Below are 20,904 nucleotides of genomic sequence, written 5' to 3' on the forward strand. Positions count from 1 at the left end.
AGGACTGGTCGCCCTGGTGTCAGGATAATGTGACTGGGTGGGACATCATGCTACATGTCTGCGGCATGATGCCCCAGTGCTAGACGTCACTATAAACTGCCACATTGCAGACATCGTAGCGATATGACTGAAAATTTTTTAAAGCTACGTTAAAAATCAAAATCACATCACATCCTTCGTGGCTGGCCTCTATCCCCAGAAGATGAAATATAGAAGAAAGTGTCATGTCAAAACTCTAAATTGGAGACGTTTACGCAAGATATAATGTTCTTATGGCATGTACTGTACGCGACCTCCATGATGTAATCCATGAAAAAATCGTAGACCGGATTTCGAGAAATCTGAAGGTAGATGAACAAGTCGCAGATATCTCGAAATCGGCTCTCCGATTTGTTTTAACTGTTGCTACTGTTATAACGTTTGCCTAGTTAGATCATATGCAAGTACGTTAAAATCAAACTACTCTAAGTAGGGATTCGATTAGTACAAACTATCAATAGATTCTATTAACATTTGCCTGTTTTCATAACAGATACACATAGGTTCCCCTTATTTCGCCGTTATTGGATGGACAAAGAGGTAAAATGTCGAAAAATGGTGTATTTCAAAAGTCTATCAATAGGGGACGTAATGACCCAAATATGTACGTAGCCGCATATTTCTCGACATCGACTCTACGAAATTCGTCAAGACTTCTTTCGTGTCTCGATACTATCTTCTAGTGATACCATGTCAAAGAAGGGTCTATGTCAAATCTCTTTGACTATGATATATAATGATCCAACTGGTATGGTCTTCTTGGGGCATGTGTTTTACCAGCCCTCCACTCCCCTTTATGCAACACCAATTTCTGAAAATAGGTTACCTGTTTGCTAAATTCCCCAGTTCACGGATTTCAAGACTACAGTCAAGTTCAAATGAAGGTTTATTAAACTGGTAAATACTCCACATAATTCTCTTCTAAGGACATGATGATCGCACAACAGAAATCTCCAATTTCACACTTGTATGGGGGTCCGTTTGCTTCATTCATTACTAAGCTTTTCGAATCCGAATACTAATATTTCACCAAATGCACTATAAGGCACGACTGAAATACCTAACACAACTAAATTTTCATATATCAAATTACTAAACATACCATGCCAATATCCTAAACCCTTACTACATATAGTCCGTGATCTGTTTGTATTCAGCTTTATGTACCTGGTACCAACAGTACACTCGTACTTCTCCAATCGGAAAATAACACCAATGCATGCCCTAAAGAGCACTCATTTAGGAAGTCATAACCAGTTGCATACTGAATTGAAAATTATGAATAAATAGCCAACTGGATGTGAATATGGAATAAGTATTCAAATTTATGTGAAATTATTTGAATCGGGAATAAGTAGCTGGTCACGTATTCCTTACTGAATCTGGAATAAGGGATAGGCAACCAACTTGATTTCGATCTGCTTAAATTGTTCCTAATTGTATATGCTGTAATATAAAACTTGTGAAGTATTTGTGTTTCTGTATTTAACTATCAGTCATTCTGAGATTGACCAAGTCTCGTAAATTTTACAGAAACGTGACAGATTTATATATTTGTTATGATTTCAAATAAATCAATATCTACATGACTTGTACTGTCGTCGCTGAATGGTAATTAAATAATAAATATACTAGTACAAGTGAACGCAGTTTAAATTTAGGTCACATGATAACAGGCACGTGACTTAGGTATTCTTCAGCCATTCATCTGTGTATTGCGATGTCTCAACAGTTATGACTCATGCACATGATTTGGTAAACAGAACAAGGAGTGTACATATGCTGATATAAGGCTTATTTCATTGATTGTGAAGAAGACGTTTCAATATGGATGTATTTTTCTTCATCGCAAGACTGACAACACTATTGATGCTGTTGTTAAAGAATGTTTACCCTGTAACTCTTCGGACATGTAAGTAAATGTACATTTTATTGTTCATGAATATGTGATTTTGTGATTTTGATTTTTAACGTAGCTTTAACAATTTTTCAGTCATATCGCTACGATGTCTGCAATTTGGCAGTTTATAGTGATGTCTAGCACTGGGGCATCATGCCGCAGACATGTAGCATGATGTCCCACCCAGTCACATTATACTGACACCGGGCCGACCAGTCCTAACACTAACCTCTTAATGCTGAGCGCCAAGCGAGGCAGCTGTTTGTACCATTTTTTAAAGTCTTTGGTATGACTCGGCCGGGGATCGAACCCACGACCTCCCGCATCCGAGGCGGACGCTCTAACCACTATAGATGAATATAGATGAAGGTATGTTCGTTATAGGGAAAGAAAACAACATTCGTTACTTATAAAGCAGGTTACTTGTGTCAACGTGGGCAACATCAGTAGTAGAGGGGGTCATCTGAGATACGGGGAAGAGGAGGGGTAAATAGGATTATAAATATGAGGAAATTAAACTTAAGCTACAAAGTTGAAAGCTGTGGTTTGTAACAGTGTAGTATAACCAGTGAAAGAGGACGTCTATGTTAAATTCGGGTATTTGTACCCTGGGACAATGGGAATGTAACATGGGAAATTTAACATGGAGCGGGACTATATACCGACAAAGGGAATTCAACATAGGGACTGTATAGCGAAAAGGGATTGGGACTGTCTAACGAAAAGGGAAATTGAATAGGGGCGACGTTACAGTACTGGACACTAGCAACAATATTGTAAGGGGCTGACCTCAATCGGGTGAAGCACTGTGGCAAGGGACTGACCTGAATACGCGTTAATCTAGGGACAAATATAGATATAGACATAGAGAAATAGACATAGAGACGTAGTTAGAAGAAGGGTTAGAGACAAAGACATAGTAAAATGAACACATACACACACAAACGTACGCGCGCAGACATACACATACACACACAAACGTACGCGAGCACACATACACACACATACAAACACACACACAAACAAACCATCACTATTTCTGTCTATAGTTTCTCTACAATGTCCCTGAATATGTCTCTATGTCCCTTTTCTATGTCCCTAGTTATATTTTCTTATGCTAGAGACAGGGTTAGAGACAGAGACAGAGATATAAACACATTACACAAACATTGATTTAAGAACATAAATCTATCACAAACATTTTTTTTAAATCATAGACTTATCAACATAAATCTATCACACAAAAAATGATTTTAAAAATATTTAGGCCAGAGAGAATATATATATTTCCTATACAATGGAGCGGCCCTGAAAAGGGCCTTTGGTTTTCTTCTTCTTTTTCTTCTAATTTCTGTCTTCTCATCTTCTTTTCCACCAAACCCTTATCTTCTCTACTACATTCCTCTTATTTTTCTTGTTCTTCTTGTCATCTTTGTCTTCCTCTTTTTCAATCTTTTAATTTCATCTACTCAATCTATCTCGGTCCTCTATGTCTTCCTTCTCCTCTCTTTCCTCTTTGATCAGCTCTATCTATTTAGACGGTGGGAACTATAACCACCATCCTCCAATCTCAACATCATTTCCTCCACCCCAGCTAACAATTCCACGTTGCTACAACGTTGCAGCAACGTTGTGGTAAGGTTGTGGCAACGTTGTCAAATAATGCACATACATACACAAACGTACGACAGAACACAGAACACACACACACACACCATCACTATTTTTGTATCGATAGTCTCTCTACATGTGTCTCTATAGTGTCCCTTTTCTATGTCACTATTTCTATGTTCTAATGCTACCGACAGGGTTAGAGACATAGACAGAGATATATACACATTATACAAACAATGATTTAAGAACATAAATCTCTCTCACACAATATCTATTTTAAAAAATAATAGATTTATGAACATAAATCTATCACACAAAAAATCAATTTTAAAAAGAATGAGGCAAAAAAGAATAGATATCTTTCCTCGGCAATGGAGTGGCCCTGAAAAGGGCCTTTGGGTTTCTTCTTCTTTTCTTCTAATTTCTGTCTTCACGTCTTCTTTTTCACCAACACCTTATCTTCTCTACTACATTCTTCTTATTTTTTTCTTCTTCTTCTTGTCGTCTTTGTCCTTCTTCTCCTCCTCCTTCTACTCATCTTTTCATTCTCCTCCTCTTTTTCAATCTTTTCATTTCATCTACTTATTCACTCTGTGTCCTCTATGTCTTCCTTCTCCTCTCTTTCCTCTTTGATCAGCTCTATCAGCCTCTGATTTGACACGGTGGGGACTATAAGCGCCATCCTCTAATCTCACCATAATTTCCTCTACCGTCCCAATATCATCTAGCACTTCCTGCAGCTTGTGCGTTTTGTCCAAATGTTTGTTTACCACTTTTTATTTTGTGTTGAATGGCGCGAATGACGAACGCTATGCTTTGCAAATACTTACCTACTTAGTTGGCTTAAAGTTGTTTTTCGTCCTTCCGGACATGCACGACTGGTTTATGCATGCACCGCATACGTTTTAATTGATCATGGGGGCAAGGAAGGAGAGCCACATCCCCCAGGCTTTAATGTGTTCACAGAGTACTTTTTAATTAAGCCTTCAGGTTGTAGGACTAATTAGTCCTTAATAATCTGACTGAATGGATATTACATGAGAAGGAATATTACCACACACACTCATGTTATCAAGAGATTTGGTTACGACTGAACGCACCACGTGTCAAAAAAGTGGCATGTAACGTCCGCTACGATTGGTCGGCAGCGATGACGTCACATTAGGACACCTGGTTTTGTGAAATAGTCCCACATTCCGTCACTGTTACGATGTCCGAGCTAGGTAAAGGAGGAAAAGGTGCTTGGCAAGCAAGCCATTGACGTTGTGTACTCCGAAAACACAAACCCGTACTTATTTCAAATCGAGTCCAGTTGTATAATGGACAAAGCAATACCAATAATGTGAAAGCCACCTGTGCAATCGTTCAAATCAAGCTTTACAAATGACGAACGCTATGCTTTATTTACTTGAAGCACGGACGTGAAGGAAAACACGCCTTACAATAACTTCACATATTATCTACTACCAACACAGAGGGAAGAAGAAAAAAACAGTATCTACTATCAACACAGAGGGAAGGAAAAAATCATTATCTACTATCAACATAGCGGGGAGAATATAACCCATTATCTACTATCAGCACAGGGAAGAAAATAACTCCAATATATCCTATCAACACAGAGGGGAGAAAATAAACCATTGTTTACTATCCACACAGAGTGGAGAAAATACCCCATTATATACTATGAACACAGAGGGGAGAAAATAACCTCAATACCTACTGTCAACACAGAGGGAAGAAAATAATTCATTATCTGCTATCAACTGGGAAGAAAACAATACAATATCTACTTTCAACAATGAATATCCAAGGAGTTAGTGTTTATAGTCACTCTACTTCACATTCACAAATATTTGTAATATAGGGACAAGGGGTTTGTTAAGGGAAAACAAACACACACATACACACACAAACAAACACACAGACATAAATCTATGTATGTCTATGTCTCTAACTCTGTCTCTTATCATGTCTCTATGTATGTATCTATTTCTTATCCACTACCTCTTTCAACTTCATCATTTTATGGACATGTTCGAGTTTCTTTTATGAAAAATAGAAATTCCCGTTTTCCTTAAGAAGAGATGTTAAGGGAAAATGCCACACTCAAACGTACGCGCTCACACACAAACACACACACAAACACATGCAAATACACGCACACACACAGACACACACAAATGCACACAAATGTACACGTAGACATACACAGAAACGAACACACAATTATGACTGGCGAATTGATCAATCTCTCTTTTCTAGAGATCTGGTTAGCCCTGAGAAGGGTTGTTTTCTTAAAACTCAAAATGCACCTGGTTAATGCTGGCACCTCCCAGACCGGGCACCAAACATGCAATGGCGAATGCAGTCATTGTCCCACGGAATGTTGAGAACGGGGAGTGATGAAGAGGATTAAATTGCTTCACTCTCCCAATCCACAGTTTTAAGGATTTGAACTCAATCTCCCTCACGACTCTCCAACTTGGCTGGGAATGTTTCTGTGTCCGCTGGGGTTCCCGCTCTACCTGTTGTAGCTCCAAGTCTCAATCTTTGGTACGAGCTACTGTGAACGCTTGCGGAAGTTTCTGTAATGGTACCCTTTACATGACATATAGCCTCATCCTCTAAGTCAAATTCTTTTTCCTTCAAAGCATCCATGGCTAGCTTGTCTTGGAGGCGGCAAGCATTTACCAGGTGTATCTAGAGTTTCATTATTTTCCGTACTCTAATCATTTTGTATGTTTACTAATCAACAATGGGTAGCCAGACTAACAAAGCTACTCTTTATATTTTGAAGCACGGACGTGAAGGAAAACACCCCTTACACAAAAACTAAAAATACCAACATTACCATAAAACATGGAACGAGCTGGCTTAAAAGAAACACTCACGCTCACTCTTTTGCTACCAACACACTTCTTTATCACTCATACATTTAAAAAAACACAGGGAAACGAAGTGTTTATAGTCACACTTATATTTTATACTTGCAAACACACACACACACACACACACACACACTATTTTACAAAGTTAGGTAAACGAAATGTTTATATGCACATTTCTAATTTTTAACCTACAGACAAATATAAATACATAAATATACCGAGCGTGTCAAATCTCAAACTCAGGCGCGATTCCGCTAGAAGTAACAAGTTTCCCCTTAATTCCAAAGACCTAGATACAACTACTGTTGTAAAGCAGAAGGTCCAGCTTGTCTGTTCTTTAATAATTTTACTCTAACAATACAATGTCACAGAACTCACAACTTCCTAATTGTTTATCGACCGCACATCTACATGGTTTCTCTTCGTTCACTTTCGGTAAAGTACCGTAAACATTTCACGCCGTAAAAATAGTCTACTCCTCCTAATACAGGGAACTATTTTTACTACGAAACCTTAGACCAGTCAAATCATGGTTTTCAACCACATTTAGACTGTAAAGTGGTATCATATTTGCCACCATGGCAACATAAACGGTACCTGCCGACATCGGAACCATCCCTTCTCATTTACTCCATTATGTAATATTCCAGTCTCCAATCTTAAATACCACACCCAGATTCACACCACCAACTAACATCACTAGACTTTAATAGGACTATTAAACGACAGAGATACTCATGCGGTTCTGACCTGCATTCATAAAAGGTAAATCATGGAATCAAAGAAACTCACTAACACTTCACTCCGTGACGTTTGCTCCAGGTAAGTAGCTAATTATTTCGGTCTGAGGAATATTTCCCCACGACCGACTTCCGATAATCTAACAAGTAATCACAAAAATCTAAGAATTCCTTAAAATGGAACGCTATGAACAATAGGCACAATCCAAATGTATTACAATACAATCCAACATCCAGTGATATACTATCCATCAGACAAATATCTGCTATGAACACCCAGTTATTTACCATCCACAAATCAATTATTATACTACTAACACCATATAGAAACACTCGGTTATCTACTATTCAGCACCCAATTATATACTACCAAAACATCCAATCATCTGCTATTCACCAACCAATTACATACTATCAAAACCAAATTGTTTAGTATCCTCCGACCAATTATCCATTACCAATTCACAGTGATCTAATATGAACACTCACTGATCAACTATTCAGGTAGACTATGATTCCCCTTATCAATAAAGATAAAATATCTTCATCCATCTATAGCATTCATACGTTCCAGAGTTCTTCTATTTAAACATAAATATCGTCCCATGCAGACAATATAAGACTTACACGAACTTGTATTTACACAAACAAAATTTAAACCGTAAAGAAATACAAATAGTAAAAATGAATTCTTTAAGCCCTATACAGACAGTAATTATACAAAAATAATTTATTCACAGTCTAACCTGACTCGGTCTGTTTGTAGCATGGTGATTCTCTTTTGGATAGAAATGTGACTTAAGTTAAGCCCCAGGACAAGAAGAAAACACGTCTGACACGGATGATGTTTAATACAAAATGTGCCATCTTCGTGGCTAAGATTTTGCTGACCTGCCTTTAATAAGAGGCTAAATATAAGACAATTCATTCTCCTCAGTTCGAGATGATGCTATGGACCCAAGGCACTCAATCATTACAGAATGCAAGAATGGTGGCTTCGAACCCTTATTTATCGGCACAGTTGGGGGATAGTCTTTCGCAATCGCGCTAGTACGTTTTACAAAACGTCGGCTAGTTGGTCACCCTCTTCCCGCCTTCTCGGTTGCTTAGGGACATGAACTGGTCCTAGGGTCGTATCTGCGCTTTGGGTATCGGGTTGATAAGCCCTATTCACCGGTGTATTATTCCTAATATTCAGTATGGTCTCTCTGCCCACGACTACTCAACTCGGTTAAAAGTGTAGTAGCAGATATTGTGGTTAGTATACTGGTATGGAAACCGGGGATTCTATACTGGTATGGAAACCGGGGATTCTATACTGGTATGGAAACCGGAATTCTATACTCCCTCAACTGCTGAAATGCCTTTTGGAACTGCCTTCTTTGTTTCATCCGGATATACCACATTATACTGCACCGTATTGTCCGCGCATAGACAACAAATATTTGACCGGGATTAATGACCTTTCCATGCAATTGGCATTAAAATGGTGGAATGTTTCCCTTCGTTACCTTTGTAGATGAATTTTTGCAAAAATCCATACACCAAATAATTTGTCAGAAGTCTTCCCAACGATAAACCAATTACATCAGTTATGATCTTTTATTATTTGTAATCAGGTTTAGCGATGGTGAAAGGGTCCTTTAAAATAAAAAGAGCGGAAGAAATAAAACTAGCTGGTAGGTACTCTCAGCCGGAGATTACTAAAACACTTAGTCCCCCACTGAGTGTTTTAGTAGTCTCAGGCTGAGAGTAACTACCAGCACCACAAAAATTCTATCAGACACTTGTCCAAATTCCTATTTCACATATATTACTTGAACTATGAAAAAGGTTCCTTTTATAGCATACGACAAAACAGGTCGCAAACAGAGAAGCTTGAAGTATTTTAAAGGTGAAGGCGGCGCTCATTTCGGAACGCCACTGCCATGACAAATTGATTTCTACCGCTTTCTTTCAGAAACGTAAGATTGTGTGTTCACCTCACTTTCAAGCGATTCGAAGTATTAGGTGAAAAATATAATGCTTTGAGCAGGAACTCGTCACTATTATTATAAGAATTTTCATCTTTTTTGCGCTAGAATTCAACACAAAAATGACTGAAATGGCAATTCCAAAACGAGACTGACCTGGTGTCACATGGAGTGTGCAGGCAGTGGAGTTGTTTATATGACAGTGAAGAGCGGTTTGTCAGTGGTTTTGGATACGTTGCGACTGGACGGTGCTTATCACTGTGAGATGTAGCTACCAATAGGTATGCTGTTGTTTCTTTGATGACCGTTTAGTCTCAGGTGTTACAGCAGTACCAGGGCTTGTGATTCATACACAAACAAGTCCCTGAGCAGTGACTGTTGGACTCATTTGCATATCAATAGGGAGTCAGACATATGTTCAAAAATGACTTTGAAAAGTTAAATTATGGTATAATTTAATGTTAAAAATCTATTACGAACATTAGGTGCTGACAGTAGCTGGTATGATCAGCATCAGTGACAATATTGTACTAGTTTTTGGACACCCAGATCTGTCATAAATAACTCGTTCACTTTGATATGCAAAAGAGTTTCTCACTGGTCGTTTGAACAGTAAGATTACAATCAAGGAAGGGTGAACTTGCCTTCAGGCTTGAAACCTAGCTGCGCTTACCCGGACAGACCATTTATTTTTCGGGAAGTGGGGGTGGAAGGCGGAAGGAGTAGATGCTTTATAGAAGGACAAAAACGCCATAACTAGCTTGAAAGAAATGCCAGGTTTTCTTGCTCTCGTTTGTAGAGAAAAGGGGAAAAATTCAATCAGTAATATTAAATGAAGAATACAAAATGTTATCTTGAAATGCAAGAGAAAAAAATCCTGATTACAAAGATTAGTCCACACCCGAAATAAACTGGTCTGTCTCTCAGCTGGAATTGTGTCATGAAGGAAAGCGATGTATATTTCCTACCTTACCTGTTTGAAATCAGAATCTACTATTTTAGTTTACATCAGAACCAAACGGAATATGAACTCACTTTATGATTGTACCATGGATGATGTCAGTGAAAATATATCAGTTTGCTATTCCTAAGTTAAACTTGTTTTTCACTTCGAAAGGATCAAAATGGTAGATCTCTAAGATCAGATCATTAAAGTGTCTTCCCGTTGAAATATTCCTATTGACCAAAGAAAAGAATATTCATTAATGTAATATCAAAAAGGTTTATTGAAATATCCATAGATTTCTATTTAAACTTCGTCGATATGTTTCCTTATCTTACTGTTGAAATTTGAAATAATCATTAGTGCATATTAGTTCACAAAATGACTGTTTCGCACTATATTTCTCTTTCACGGACACGAGAGTGCACATTATTCCTGCAAGAGGATTTAGTCGTACGAAAAGATCAATATTGGAACTGTTTGGATTGTATTGTTTTAGTCTTTTATATTGCAATTTATTATTATTATTATTATTATTATTATTATTATTATTATTATTATTATATTCTTGGAATATTTCAGACCGCATGGAAGAATACTGTCAAAAAGAAATATCGATGATAGTGGGAAGTTTCCATTCAGGCAAACTGGTTTTCCATTCTGACGGGATGTCGAACTGTAGCGTTACTATAGAGTCATGGTATTCCAACCCTTACATACAGTTTTTCTTTGAAGATTTTGACGTTGGAACTGACGATTGTCTCACAGACAAATTAATGATGAAAGATGGCTATAGCGCGTTAGCAACTGAAATAACGGGTAAAATACATATTTTAGAACGAAAATACCACCACCACCCACCCAACGTTTTTGTTTTGCATTCTCAGCACCTTAAAGCCTAAAACTTCGGCTCAAGTTATCAGTTGACAACATGTAGCTTTGCTGAGAAGAACCCTGCCCCATAATCTTTAGTATTCTCTGTTTAAAATTCATTGTTACTCAATTTCAAGTGTCGCGTCTGAGTGTTTTGTTTTCTTCGGTTTGCTATTGAACAAAAACAATTAAGTATTCCTTTAAAATTGTCCTTAATCTCATTTAGAGTATCACAATTCAATGGCATTTAACTAAATAACAGAAAAGAGTGATAACCCATACACCTCGTAAATTTCAACAAATAATTTATTTTCTTAGTGTTGCGACTCTGATGTTAAACTATGTAACAGATAGAAGCAAAGCCATCAAGTTTTGTAAAACAATGACACATCATTTAACTCTCCAAGTAATAAAATAAATATTTCAAAGGAGCTTACAGAATTATAAATAAAATCAACAAAAAACCCTAAAATGTTCTTCTAAAGTCCTAAATAATCAAGTGTCCCGAATGAATTCCAGGTCATTGAATGTGCTGATATGCCAACAATATTAATGTATAATAATGGCTTTGTCGAGAATTTTGTTGAATAAATTCACAATAATCCTGGAATAATAATTTAGTCCTGAGTCAAATAGCACTTTGCAATTCCATGGAATAATCTACCCAAACGGTTTCCTCTCCAATTATGTCTAAACACAAATGTTAACATACCTGCAGACTTATATTAAAACACGAACATAGGAAATAGGAATCAAGAATTAATTCATCAAATCTCGTCTTTATATAAACACATACGTCTCAACATCACAATATCTTCCTACGTGACTTATGTTCAATATCATAGAACCCGTCTAACTGAACCAGCCAGTGGGAAGTCGGTCCAAATTTCTAAACAGGTTAATTATTACGATTGATTTTTAAACTTGACAGCATCTATTTATAGCACATATGCAATCCACAGAGACTTGCAAAAATGAAAACAATATACACATAACACCTCCCCTTATAAAGAAAAAGAAAGATGTATACAATTGAGCTTTTTTATGCATATTTTCAAACATACATATGATAATATAATACTAACATTATACGGGAAGATCACTTAAGCATGACACAAACATATATACAAAATAAAGCACTGTATTACTTTTATGCACATGCAAATGCATCTGCTGTCATGTGATCTTATACCTTGATGTGCCTAATATAAATGTTGTATCCATGCAACATCAACCTCTATCTCAACAATCTTTGGGGCGGGGTCGCTTCTCATGTTGTTGATGAAAAGTAAGACGGCTGTGATCACTGAATATAATTATATGAGAAAGATCCGAATTAACAAAAACGTCAAAGCTTTGCAAAACCAATATTAAAGCCAAGCACTCCTACTTGACTGAGGAATAATTTCTCTGGAACTTGTTTTATGATGTAAAAAATAGCACATGGATCTTGCACACCAGTTTTGTCTTCTTGAATTGTTACACTACCAACCCCAACATCAATGCATCAGTAAAGAGTTTAAATTATTAGTTAAAATCTGGATCTGAAAGAATTGGGGCGCTATTGTGTGTGAGATCTATATTATGTGGTACAAGGAAGTTACACTGTGCTCTGTTCTCTGGAGATAAGGCTACAAGGAGAGATCTCAAACTTGAAAGTGTGCTATCTCCTGTCCATTTTAAAGTTTTCGCCACACTACAGTCCTTTTGGTTATAAACACATGTTGCTTTCCAACCTTTACGAAAAATGATTTCCTTAGTCGAAACATATTGGAACGTTTGGGACTGATACGTTTGTGAACAAGAGTCATTCCATCGACAAGTACGACATTATGGATAGGAATTTGATACATTTGATCATCAACAAACAGTTGTTCCATCTGTTTTTAATATCAGCCGTTCCATTTAAACTGCTAGCATGCCTATGCTCAAACAAAGCAAACGCCTCCCACCATCAACAGACCCTTTGATTTAACAAAATTGTTATGTATATCTATATTGTGTGATTATTTTTGTCCATGACTGTATATTGTAATGATTATTTATAAACAAGATATTGCGTAGCTACGTTTCGTCCACGAATATAGATTATATTTTAAGAAACTGTGATATAAATAGGTTGTTTATTTGGATTCTGTATAATGACGATATTTACAGTCTATGATAAATTTCCATTGGATAATTAAGTCACGTGGGTGGTGTTGCGACATAAGTGGGAGGCATTATATCGTACAGTCGTAATAGAGTCGTGTTGATATATATATATATATATATATATATATATATATATATATATATATATATATATATATAAGGAGGAGGATGTGAAAAATCGTTCGTTTCTAGTTTTATTGCAATTCTTTTTATTTTCAGTATGCAGAACTATTTAATGTTGTGTTTAGATTTAATTTCACAGGAGTCGTTTATTTAAACTATTTATTGGAATTACAAGACTGCTCATATGACTGTTCAGGCTAAGGAATAGTTTGGGAAAATGTGAATTAATTTGAAGACATTTTGAACAATGACATTGTGATACATCAGGACTGTTGGCAATTCAGCACATTCAAGGCTGTTGGTACATCAGTATATATAGAACTTTTAGGATTATTTTGGATTTAGGTTATTCTTAAATTTTCTTTTCAGAATTACATTATTTGTTTAGATTTGCAAAACTTGGTTTGGCTTCCTCTTTTACATAGTTTAAGACAGAATTGTAACAAATATATGAAACATTTCGCCGTGGAAAAATTACTTTTTAAGATACATACACCTATTACAGTGAGCACATGTGGATTTGGTCTTCATCGTTTTCCAGATTCGAGCACTTGTTTTGATCAGTTTGTTCTTCACTCCATCCACAAGATCGTTTTTGAGAAAACCCAGGACGTTTTATAGGCGAATATATATTTTTAGTAAGAAAATGTATATTGTCAAAATAACCTACGAACTATAAAGGGAATAGATTTATATGGGCGATATTGTATTATATCCTCAAGCTACAGTACTTTCAGCATCTGAATCCACGCTCAGTCTAACTTTTTATTAGAACCACATTACTGGCAGTGCCACCAGACTTGACATGATAGAATAACTTGTTGTTATACATTTTAGCCCGGATGTTTTATGTCTAGAAGGCCAATTCACAACTACGGTTCCGTTATAAAATATTCATTTTCCTTTTTACGGTGTTTATTAGTCAAAGGTAGGATTCAAGTGGAGAAAAAAGCTGACATTGATCTAATTATACTTTATTCGCGCGTGATCCTGTGCCTCTCAATATTTCATTAAATATATTTGCATTTTTTGTGGTTTTCTTTAGGTGACCATATGGGTTTTTTATGTGGATATGTTTAGGTGTTTAATAAAATCTGCTAACCATTTTGCGTTTTAATATTGTTACGTTTAAGTGTTTACTAAAATGTGCTAACCATATAGGGTTTTAATGTGGTTACGTTTAAGTGTTTAATAAAATGTGATACACATATAGGGTTTTAATGTGTTTATTTTTAGTTGTTTAATAAAATGTGCTAACCATCTTGGTTTGTAATGTGGTGACTGATGAATTCACGTTGATTTACATGTGTTAAATTTTACCTTGACCTGCTTCCTTAACGATCCAGGAAAATTTTTCAACATTGTTTCATTGTGTTTCTCGTGGCATAACATATGTTCTAACATTCTTGACGGAATTTTTACTAGACGACACGGACATTGCCTGGCAATCTTAACATCTAAAATATTAAGCACTGTGCATGTTTTTTCTTGAAATGATGATATCACTCTCTTCCGCTTCCGGTTGCAACTTTTGTGACATATTTTGTGTATTTCTATATGCTATGGTATGCACACATGCAACTTGATAAATAGTCTGAGTCTCGTTAAGGTTTAGGGCCCAAGCTATGTGGAAGTGAGAAACCAGCCGATGTTTACAGGACTTTCAACAGATACCTTAAAATAGAGTACGAAACAAGACGATACTTACCCGGAAGACCAGTCTATTTCTCTATTATTTTCAATGATTTTGATGTGGGTAAGTACACAAGATGTGTTTTACTACTTCTTTCAGACCGATATTAGTTTTCCTTTGAATTATTTCGTTTCTGATATTAATAACCTGCATTCATACAGGAGATGGTCTTATAAAAGAAACACATGCATGTCATTCACAAAAGATCCGTTTAGAAGAAAAAAAGAACTTTTTGTCCCGACATTGCTAACATAATTAAAACTTGTGTTGCGTTCGCTTCATCGTAGTAGAAATGTTCTATCTAAACCCATAATATACGACTGAGTTCCAGTTGTACAGTGGAGCCACGTTAATCCGGACTTCTTCTATCCTGAATCATCGCTATCCAGACATAGTTTGACAGGAATTTAGTTCCTAAAGATTAATTTGCTTCGTTAATCTAGAAATCCTCGTTCCGGATCCGGATATCAAGATCGGGAACCAAAATTAACATAAAACATGTTTTGATAATCCGGAAATAATATATCTAATAATAAACAATTTTACATGAATCTTATATAAAAAATAAAGTCAGTTGGATAACAGATTCACAGGCCCGATTTGGAATGACAATTTATCTGATTGGTCAGATTCTAGCGGCACGTTTAAGTTATAAATTGATCACAATGTCGTGAGTGTGGATAAACATCAAGAAGCGTGATCGTATTGCAACCATCGATAGTATGAACAATGTCTGTGTTTGCTACGCGACTAATCTTAATAGTTCAATAAACAGACTGGGATCAAATCCTACACACTTTAGACATAAGATATGGTTAATAAATTAAGTATCATTAAGTCTCCTTGTTGTTTACCAATTGTATGCAACAATCACATTTTGTTAAGGGCTGTAAAAATAAAGTTGATTTAAGTTCTGGACAGTATACGGCCTCATTTAAGAACAAAACTTGACGTCAATTATTGGCTCATTTGCCACTACAACAACTGTATAACATGACTGCATTTTATTAGTTTTCCATAACGCATTTAACTTCTAAATAGCAGTTTGTATTCGCTGTTCGTGGTACATTTTACATCATTATTATTGCAATACTATCAGGTAAATATAGACGAGTAGAGATACATGCCAAGATACAAAACGAATATTTGCCAGCACAAAGAAAATCACCCAAAAGCTACCATTCATGATATCAGCCGCCATGTATGTACAAGTGCATTTAATAGAATCAACAGGTACAGTACAAGTATGATACGGTATGATGATATCGTAAAATAATAACCTGCATGATTCAGTAATCCGGAAACTCGTTAATCCCGACATATTCACTGCAAACGAAGATTTCCGGAATAAAGAGGTTCCACTGTACATGTTTCATTGGCATGTAGAATGATTTTACCACTCTTACCACAACTATCTCTCGTAACAAAGAAGCCGTCAACCGAACACTGCCTGGCTAACAAATAAGATCTGTCAAGTAGAGACAAATTGGGGACTTTATTTATGACTTGTGCCTACCATCTTTCTAGAGATATTCATCCTTTACACGATGGTTGGAAATGTGTCATCTGTATTGTATTGCCATGTCTATCCGTCTCATACTAACACACAGTCGGAACAAGGATCAGAGGTGAAATGCCTTAGCCCCTAAAATAGGTCCTATTGCTCTCTAACCCTAGTTTATATTACTTGAGTTATCATCCTTTCCTTCTTTGTCCTGAGACGTTGTGTCCAGAATCATTATTCATTTTTGGATCGCAGGAAAAATAAAAAATTGAAACGCAAAATGGGAAATCTTTTAAGTATTTCCCTCTCTGCTGGGATCCACTTTACTGCATTGATCTTGGCAACGTCTTCCTCAAACGAAGTCGAGCGTTTATTTTTACTTCAAGTTTTACATTTCCGTAATGTATTAGAAAATTAAAAACTTTTCTTTATTTTAGGGATATGTGAATCCTGGGAGTCTCGATGTGACAACGGACACTGTATTCAGGATGACATGAACTGTAACGGATACAATCCGTGTGGAGACCATTCCGATTGCAAGCTATCAGTAGGCAGTATTGTGGGCATTGTTATAGGCAGCCTTGCCGGATTGGCTATCCTCATGACCGTCATTGTTGTGTTGATATGCTGTCATCGTCGGCGCAAGGTAAATGACTGTCTTTCATCTCCTTCAAGATGGGAATTCTTGATGTCTAGACCAACGATCACGGATAGTGGGTGTCTGTCTTGGATATTTTAACGTCACTTTACAATTTTCCAGTAATATTGCTACAATGTCTGCATTGTGGCATTTTATATTGACACGTATAGAAAATGTTACGTAAATTAATGCAATACACATACGTATTTATGATCTCATAGTACATATTCACAGTCTTACACTGATCCTACGCTGATCCGATAGTACGTATACACAGTCCTAGACTGATTCTACACTGATCTGAGTTTATGTATACACAGTATTACACTGATCTGATTGTACAGATACAAAGTCCTACACTGCTCTGATAATACATAAGCAGTCCTACACTGACCTGATAGTACGTATACACAGTCCTACACTGACATGATAGTACGTATATAAAGTCCTACACTGCTCTGATAATTCATACACAGTCCTATACTGACCAGATACTACGTATACTCAGTCTTACTCTGCTCTGATAGTACATATAAACAGTCATACATTCACATTATAGTACGTATACGCAGTCATATACTGACATGATAGTACGTATACACAGTCCTACACTGACATGTTAGCACGTATACACAGTTCTTCACTGATCTCATAGTACGTATACACAGTCCTACACTCCCCTGATAGCACGTATACACAGTCATACACTGATCTGAGACTATGTTATTAACAAAAGCTGATTTCGAATAAACACAAAATAAGAACAGAAAATACAAATTAGTAAAATACGACTGCAATATGTGTCTGTCTTGCACATGAGCAGTGTTAAGAACTTAATCAGTCTCAAAGTGCATATGTTAGAATCGTGCTCAGTACTGGTTAGAATGAATACTAACTGACCACCCCATTTCTACACCAGTCCATGAATGTTGATATAAATATTTACATTCCTACAGGATTTGTATATGCCATCATATCTGTCCATATCTGTTGACCAAATATTTATAAAAAAAAACCAGATCGTAAATTTCAGATCTTAGTAATTACAAATCTACGTCATATTCAAAATCTCTAACTCGGTTCACTAAGGCCCTTATAATCTAATTTACCACACAGTCCGAAGAAGTCGTCCTTGACAATACTTATGAGATGGGTGCTAAACACCTTTGGAATGTGTATTTTCTTTTTACAAAATATTTAAATGTAATGTCATATAAAATATATTGGAAGCAAGAAATAAAAAGGAATTCATAAATGAGATTTCCCTATTTAAGATTTATAAAATAAATATACTTTTATATATCTGTCTCTCAGAGTTGAGGAGAAATGCGAAATTAAAAATGCTATTATTTATTTACAACTTCTGCAATTACCCACCTTTCTTATTTTGAGCATATCCGTAATGTGTGGATATTGTCACAGACTAGATGTAACACTTGAATTGTTTGTGTGACAGTCTGATGTACAAGTCAAGGTATTGCAATTACTAGTGTGTCTATATCATACTAAAATCGGATTAAGATCATATTTGTCAACTCTGACGCAGACTTAGAAGATTCGATTGAAATCAGATTGATAATTTTTAGTGATTTAAAAATTCTTTGAAAATAGATGAAGAAGAGAATAGATGTACACATTTTATCGACAACGGCTGCGTCAGTATTTACATTTTTCTGGTACACCACAAGACGCTACCAGCACCACAATCCCTAACTACTATGACCCCAGTACCACTGCTAGCACCACATTACTATTACCGCTGCTAATACTCTTGCAACTAGGACCACATCTCTACTACTACTTCAGCTATTACTGCCACCACCCACCATCGTCACAACTCCACTGCACTAGTATTTAGTATTTCATACGATGACAACATTATACTGTTTTCAAATGTTTGAACAGTTGAATAGGTCGAAACACTTGCCGTTCTGTGAAGGATATGTAGCTAAAGAAGCCTGGTTCATTTTATACCTAGTGCTCTTGCATATTAATATGTTGTATATATCCTGCATAGTACCCTACTGTCTATATCCTATAGACTACGCTGCTGTATATATCCTGCATAGTACGATGCAGCCTATATCCTGCAAAGTACGATGCTGCCTATATCCTGCATATTACGCTGCTGTATATATCCTACATAGAACGATGATGCCTATATCCTGCATATTATGCTGCTGTCTATATCCTACATAGTACGATGCTGTCTATATCATGCATAGTATGATGTTGTCTATATCCTGCATAGTGCTATGTTGCCTATATCGTGCATAGTACGATGCTGTCTATATCCTGCATAGTACGCTGCTGTTTATATAATGCATAGTGCGATGCTGAATATATCCTACATAGTACGATGCTGCCTATACCCTGCATAGTACGAGGTTGCCTATATCCTTCATAGTACGATGCTGTCTATATTCTGCATAGTAAGATGATGCCGTTATCCTGCATAATACGATGCTGCCTATATCCTGCATAGTATACTGCTGTCTTTATCTTACTACTGTATATATCCTGAATAGTACGATGCTGCATAAATTCTGCATAGTTCGCAGGTAATAATTTACATAAAACACAGACCATACCGCGCATAGTATGCTGCCTATATCATGAACATTTTCAAATTGCAAACAGTAAAAATGGAAATGAAATGATGACAGTATGCAACCAGGATAAGATCAGATACAAGCAGCTTAAGAGAGGGATTTATAAGATATGGATTTATAAAACTTGTCTTCCCCTGTCCTTTGGCGTATCCATGACTTCAGCAAAAAGACTAGCTTCTTACTTCCTGCAAGTGGCATGAGCTGCTCACTTGGATCTAGTAATATACTGTGCGTTTAATTTTTCAAGTGGTGTAAATGTAAAGTTTTTCAAATTAAGTTTTAAAATATTATTGTGAACAATCAATAGAAATTTGCTTAGATACACATTTTATCCTTAAATAAAACTGCTCTGAAAAGATTTTTTTCCTTCTAATCATCAGTAAAGTGTAAAGTCAAAAAGGGATAAAACAACGTGTTAATCAACCAATTTAATGAACAACCAATTCTAAACATACATCGACACGAGGTTAATCTGCAATGCGTTGATGTTAAGACAATTGTAACGACATGATGGCATTATCCAACTGGCATGGCGGCGTGCTTTTATATCTTAAGTAACGCATGTGCCAATAATATCAGTATTTGTAACGTTAAGTTGCAATACACGTTCTGTATCAGTTTCGGTGACTACTCTACAGCGAGGATTAAGTTCTCAGTAGTTATGTAATTTATCTGAGTTTCATTATATTAGTTTTTGTATATATCTTCCCTGTTTATATGTAAGATGAACCCGTGCTACTATATTTGCTATTATTGATTTATATACTCACAGCGATGGTGGGTGTTTCTGATTGGTAGATGTACTGATGTAGTGATGTCGTTATGGTAAGAGTTTGGATTTAAATTCCCTAATCCGAAATGCCTTTATTATTTCAGTTCCGCAACGTGCCTACCCAAGGTCAAGTGCCAAATATTGCCACTGGCTATGTCATTTCTACATACGCATCCCAACCAGGTGTGGTTCCGTCCTCCTACAACCCGTGGTACAGTACTGGTCACCAGCAGGTATTACTAGGTACCATATATGAAAATAGTCCAGTTCCTCTCATGCCGCAAGCCCAGATTTCATCACAACCCGAAAAGTAACACGATATGCCGACCATTTGTAGCAGGAACTCCTAGAGTGCTGGAAAGTTTATTTTAAAGTGTTCAAGATAATTTCTAATTAAAAGGTGTTTTGTCAAATCAAAGAATATTTAGTTTAA

At 36.4% G+C, this 20,904-nt stretch overlaps 1 protein-coding gene across 2 annotated transcripts; it reads left to right on the top strand.

The window, feature by feature from the left end:
- Positions 1 to 1,756: 1,756 nt before the first annotated feature.
- LOC149774681 (uncharacterized) lies at positions 1,757 to 20,892 on the top strand. Of its 2 annotated transcripts, XM_089944897.1 has the most exons (6): positions 1,815 to 1,951; positions 9,266 to 9,438; positions 10,683 to 10,919; positions 14,860 to 15,006; positions 16,885 to 17,093; positions 20,576 to 20,892. In XM_089944897.1, the coding sequence occupies exons 3-6, from the start codon at positions 10,688 to 10,690 to the stop codon at positions 20,783 to 20,785; spliced, it is 798 nt and encodes a 265-aa protein (XP_089801023.1). In that variant the 5' UTR covers positions 1,815 to 1,951; positions 9,266 to 9,438; positions 10,683 to 10,687; the 3' UTR covers positions 20,786 to 20,892. The 2 variants fall into 2 exon arrangements, with proteins under 2 accessions (XP_089801022.1, XP_089801023.1); XM_089944896.1 differs by lacking the exon at positions 9,266 to 9,438 and having other exon boundaries at positions 1,757 to 1,951.
- The last annotated feature ends 12 nt before the right edge of the window (positions 20,893 to 20,904 follow it).

Source organism: Sinohyriopsis cumingii, unplaced genomic scaffold, assembly GCF_028554795.1.
Source record: "Sinohyriopsis cumingii isolate HCF-2022 unplaced genomic scaffold, ASM2855479v2 utg000160l, whole genome shotgun sequence".
In the NCBI taxonomy this organism is placed as follows: Eukaryota; Metazoa; Mollusca; class Bivalvia; order Unionida; family Unionidae; genus Sinohyriopsis; species Sinohyriopsis cumingii.

Bases quoted from the DNA above. Each gene is read 5' to 3' on its own strand.
- LOC149774681 (XM_089944896.1), top strand. From the start codon at position 1,867: ATGGATGTATTTTTCTTCATCGCAAGACTGACAACACTATTGATGCTG. The intron at 15,007-16,884 runs GTAAGTACACAA...TCTTTATTTTAG, and splicing joins TTTCAATGATTTTGATGTGG to GGATATGTGAATCCTGGGAG. The intron at 17,094-20,575 runs GTAAATGACTGT...TTATTATTTCAG, and splicing joins GCTGTCATCGTCGGCGCAAG to TTCCGCAACGTGCCTACCCA.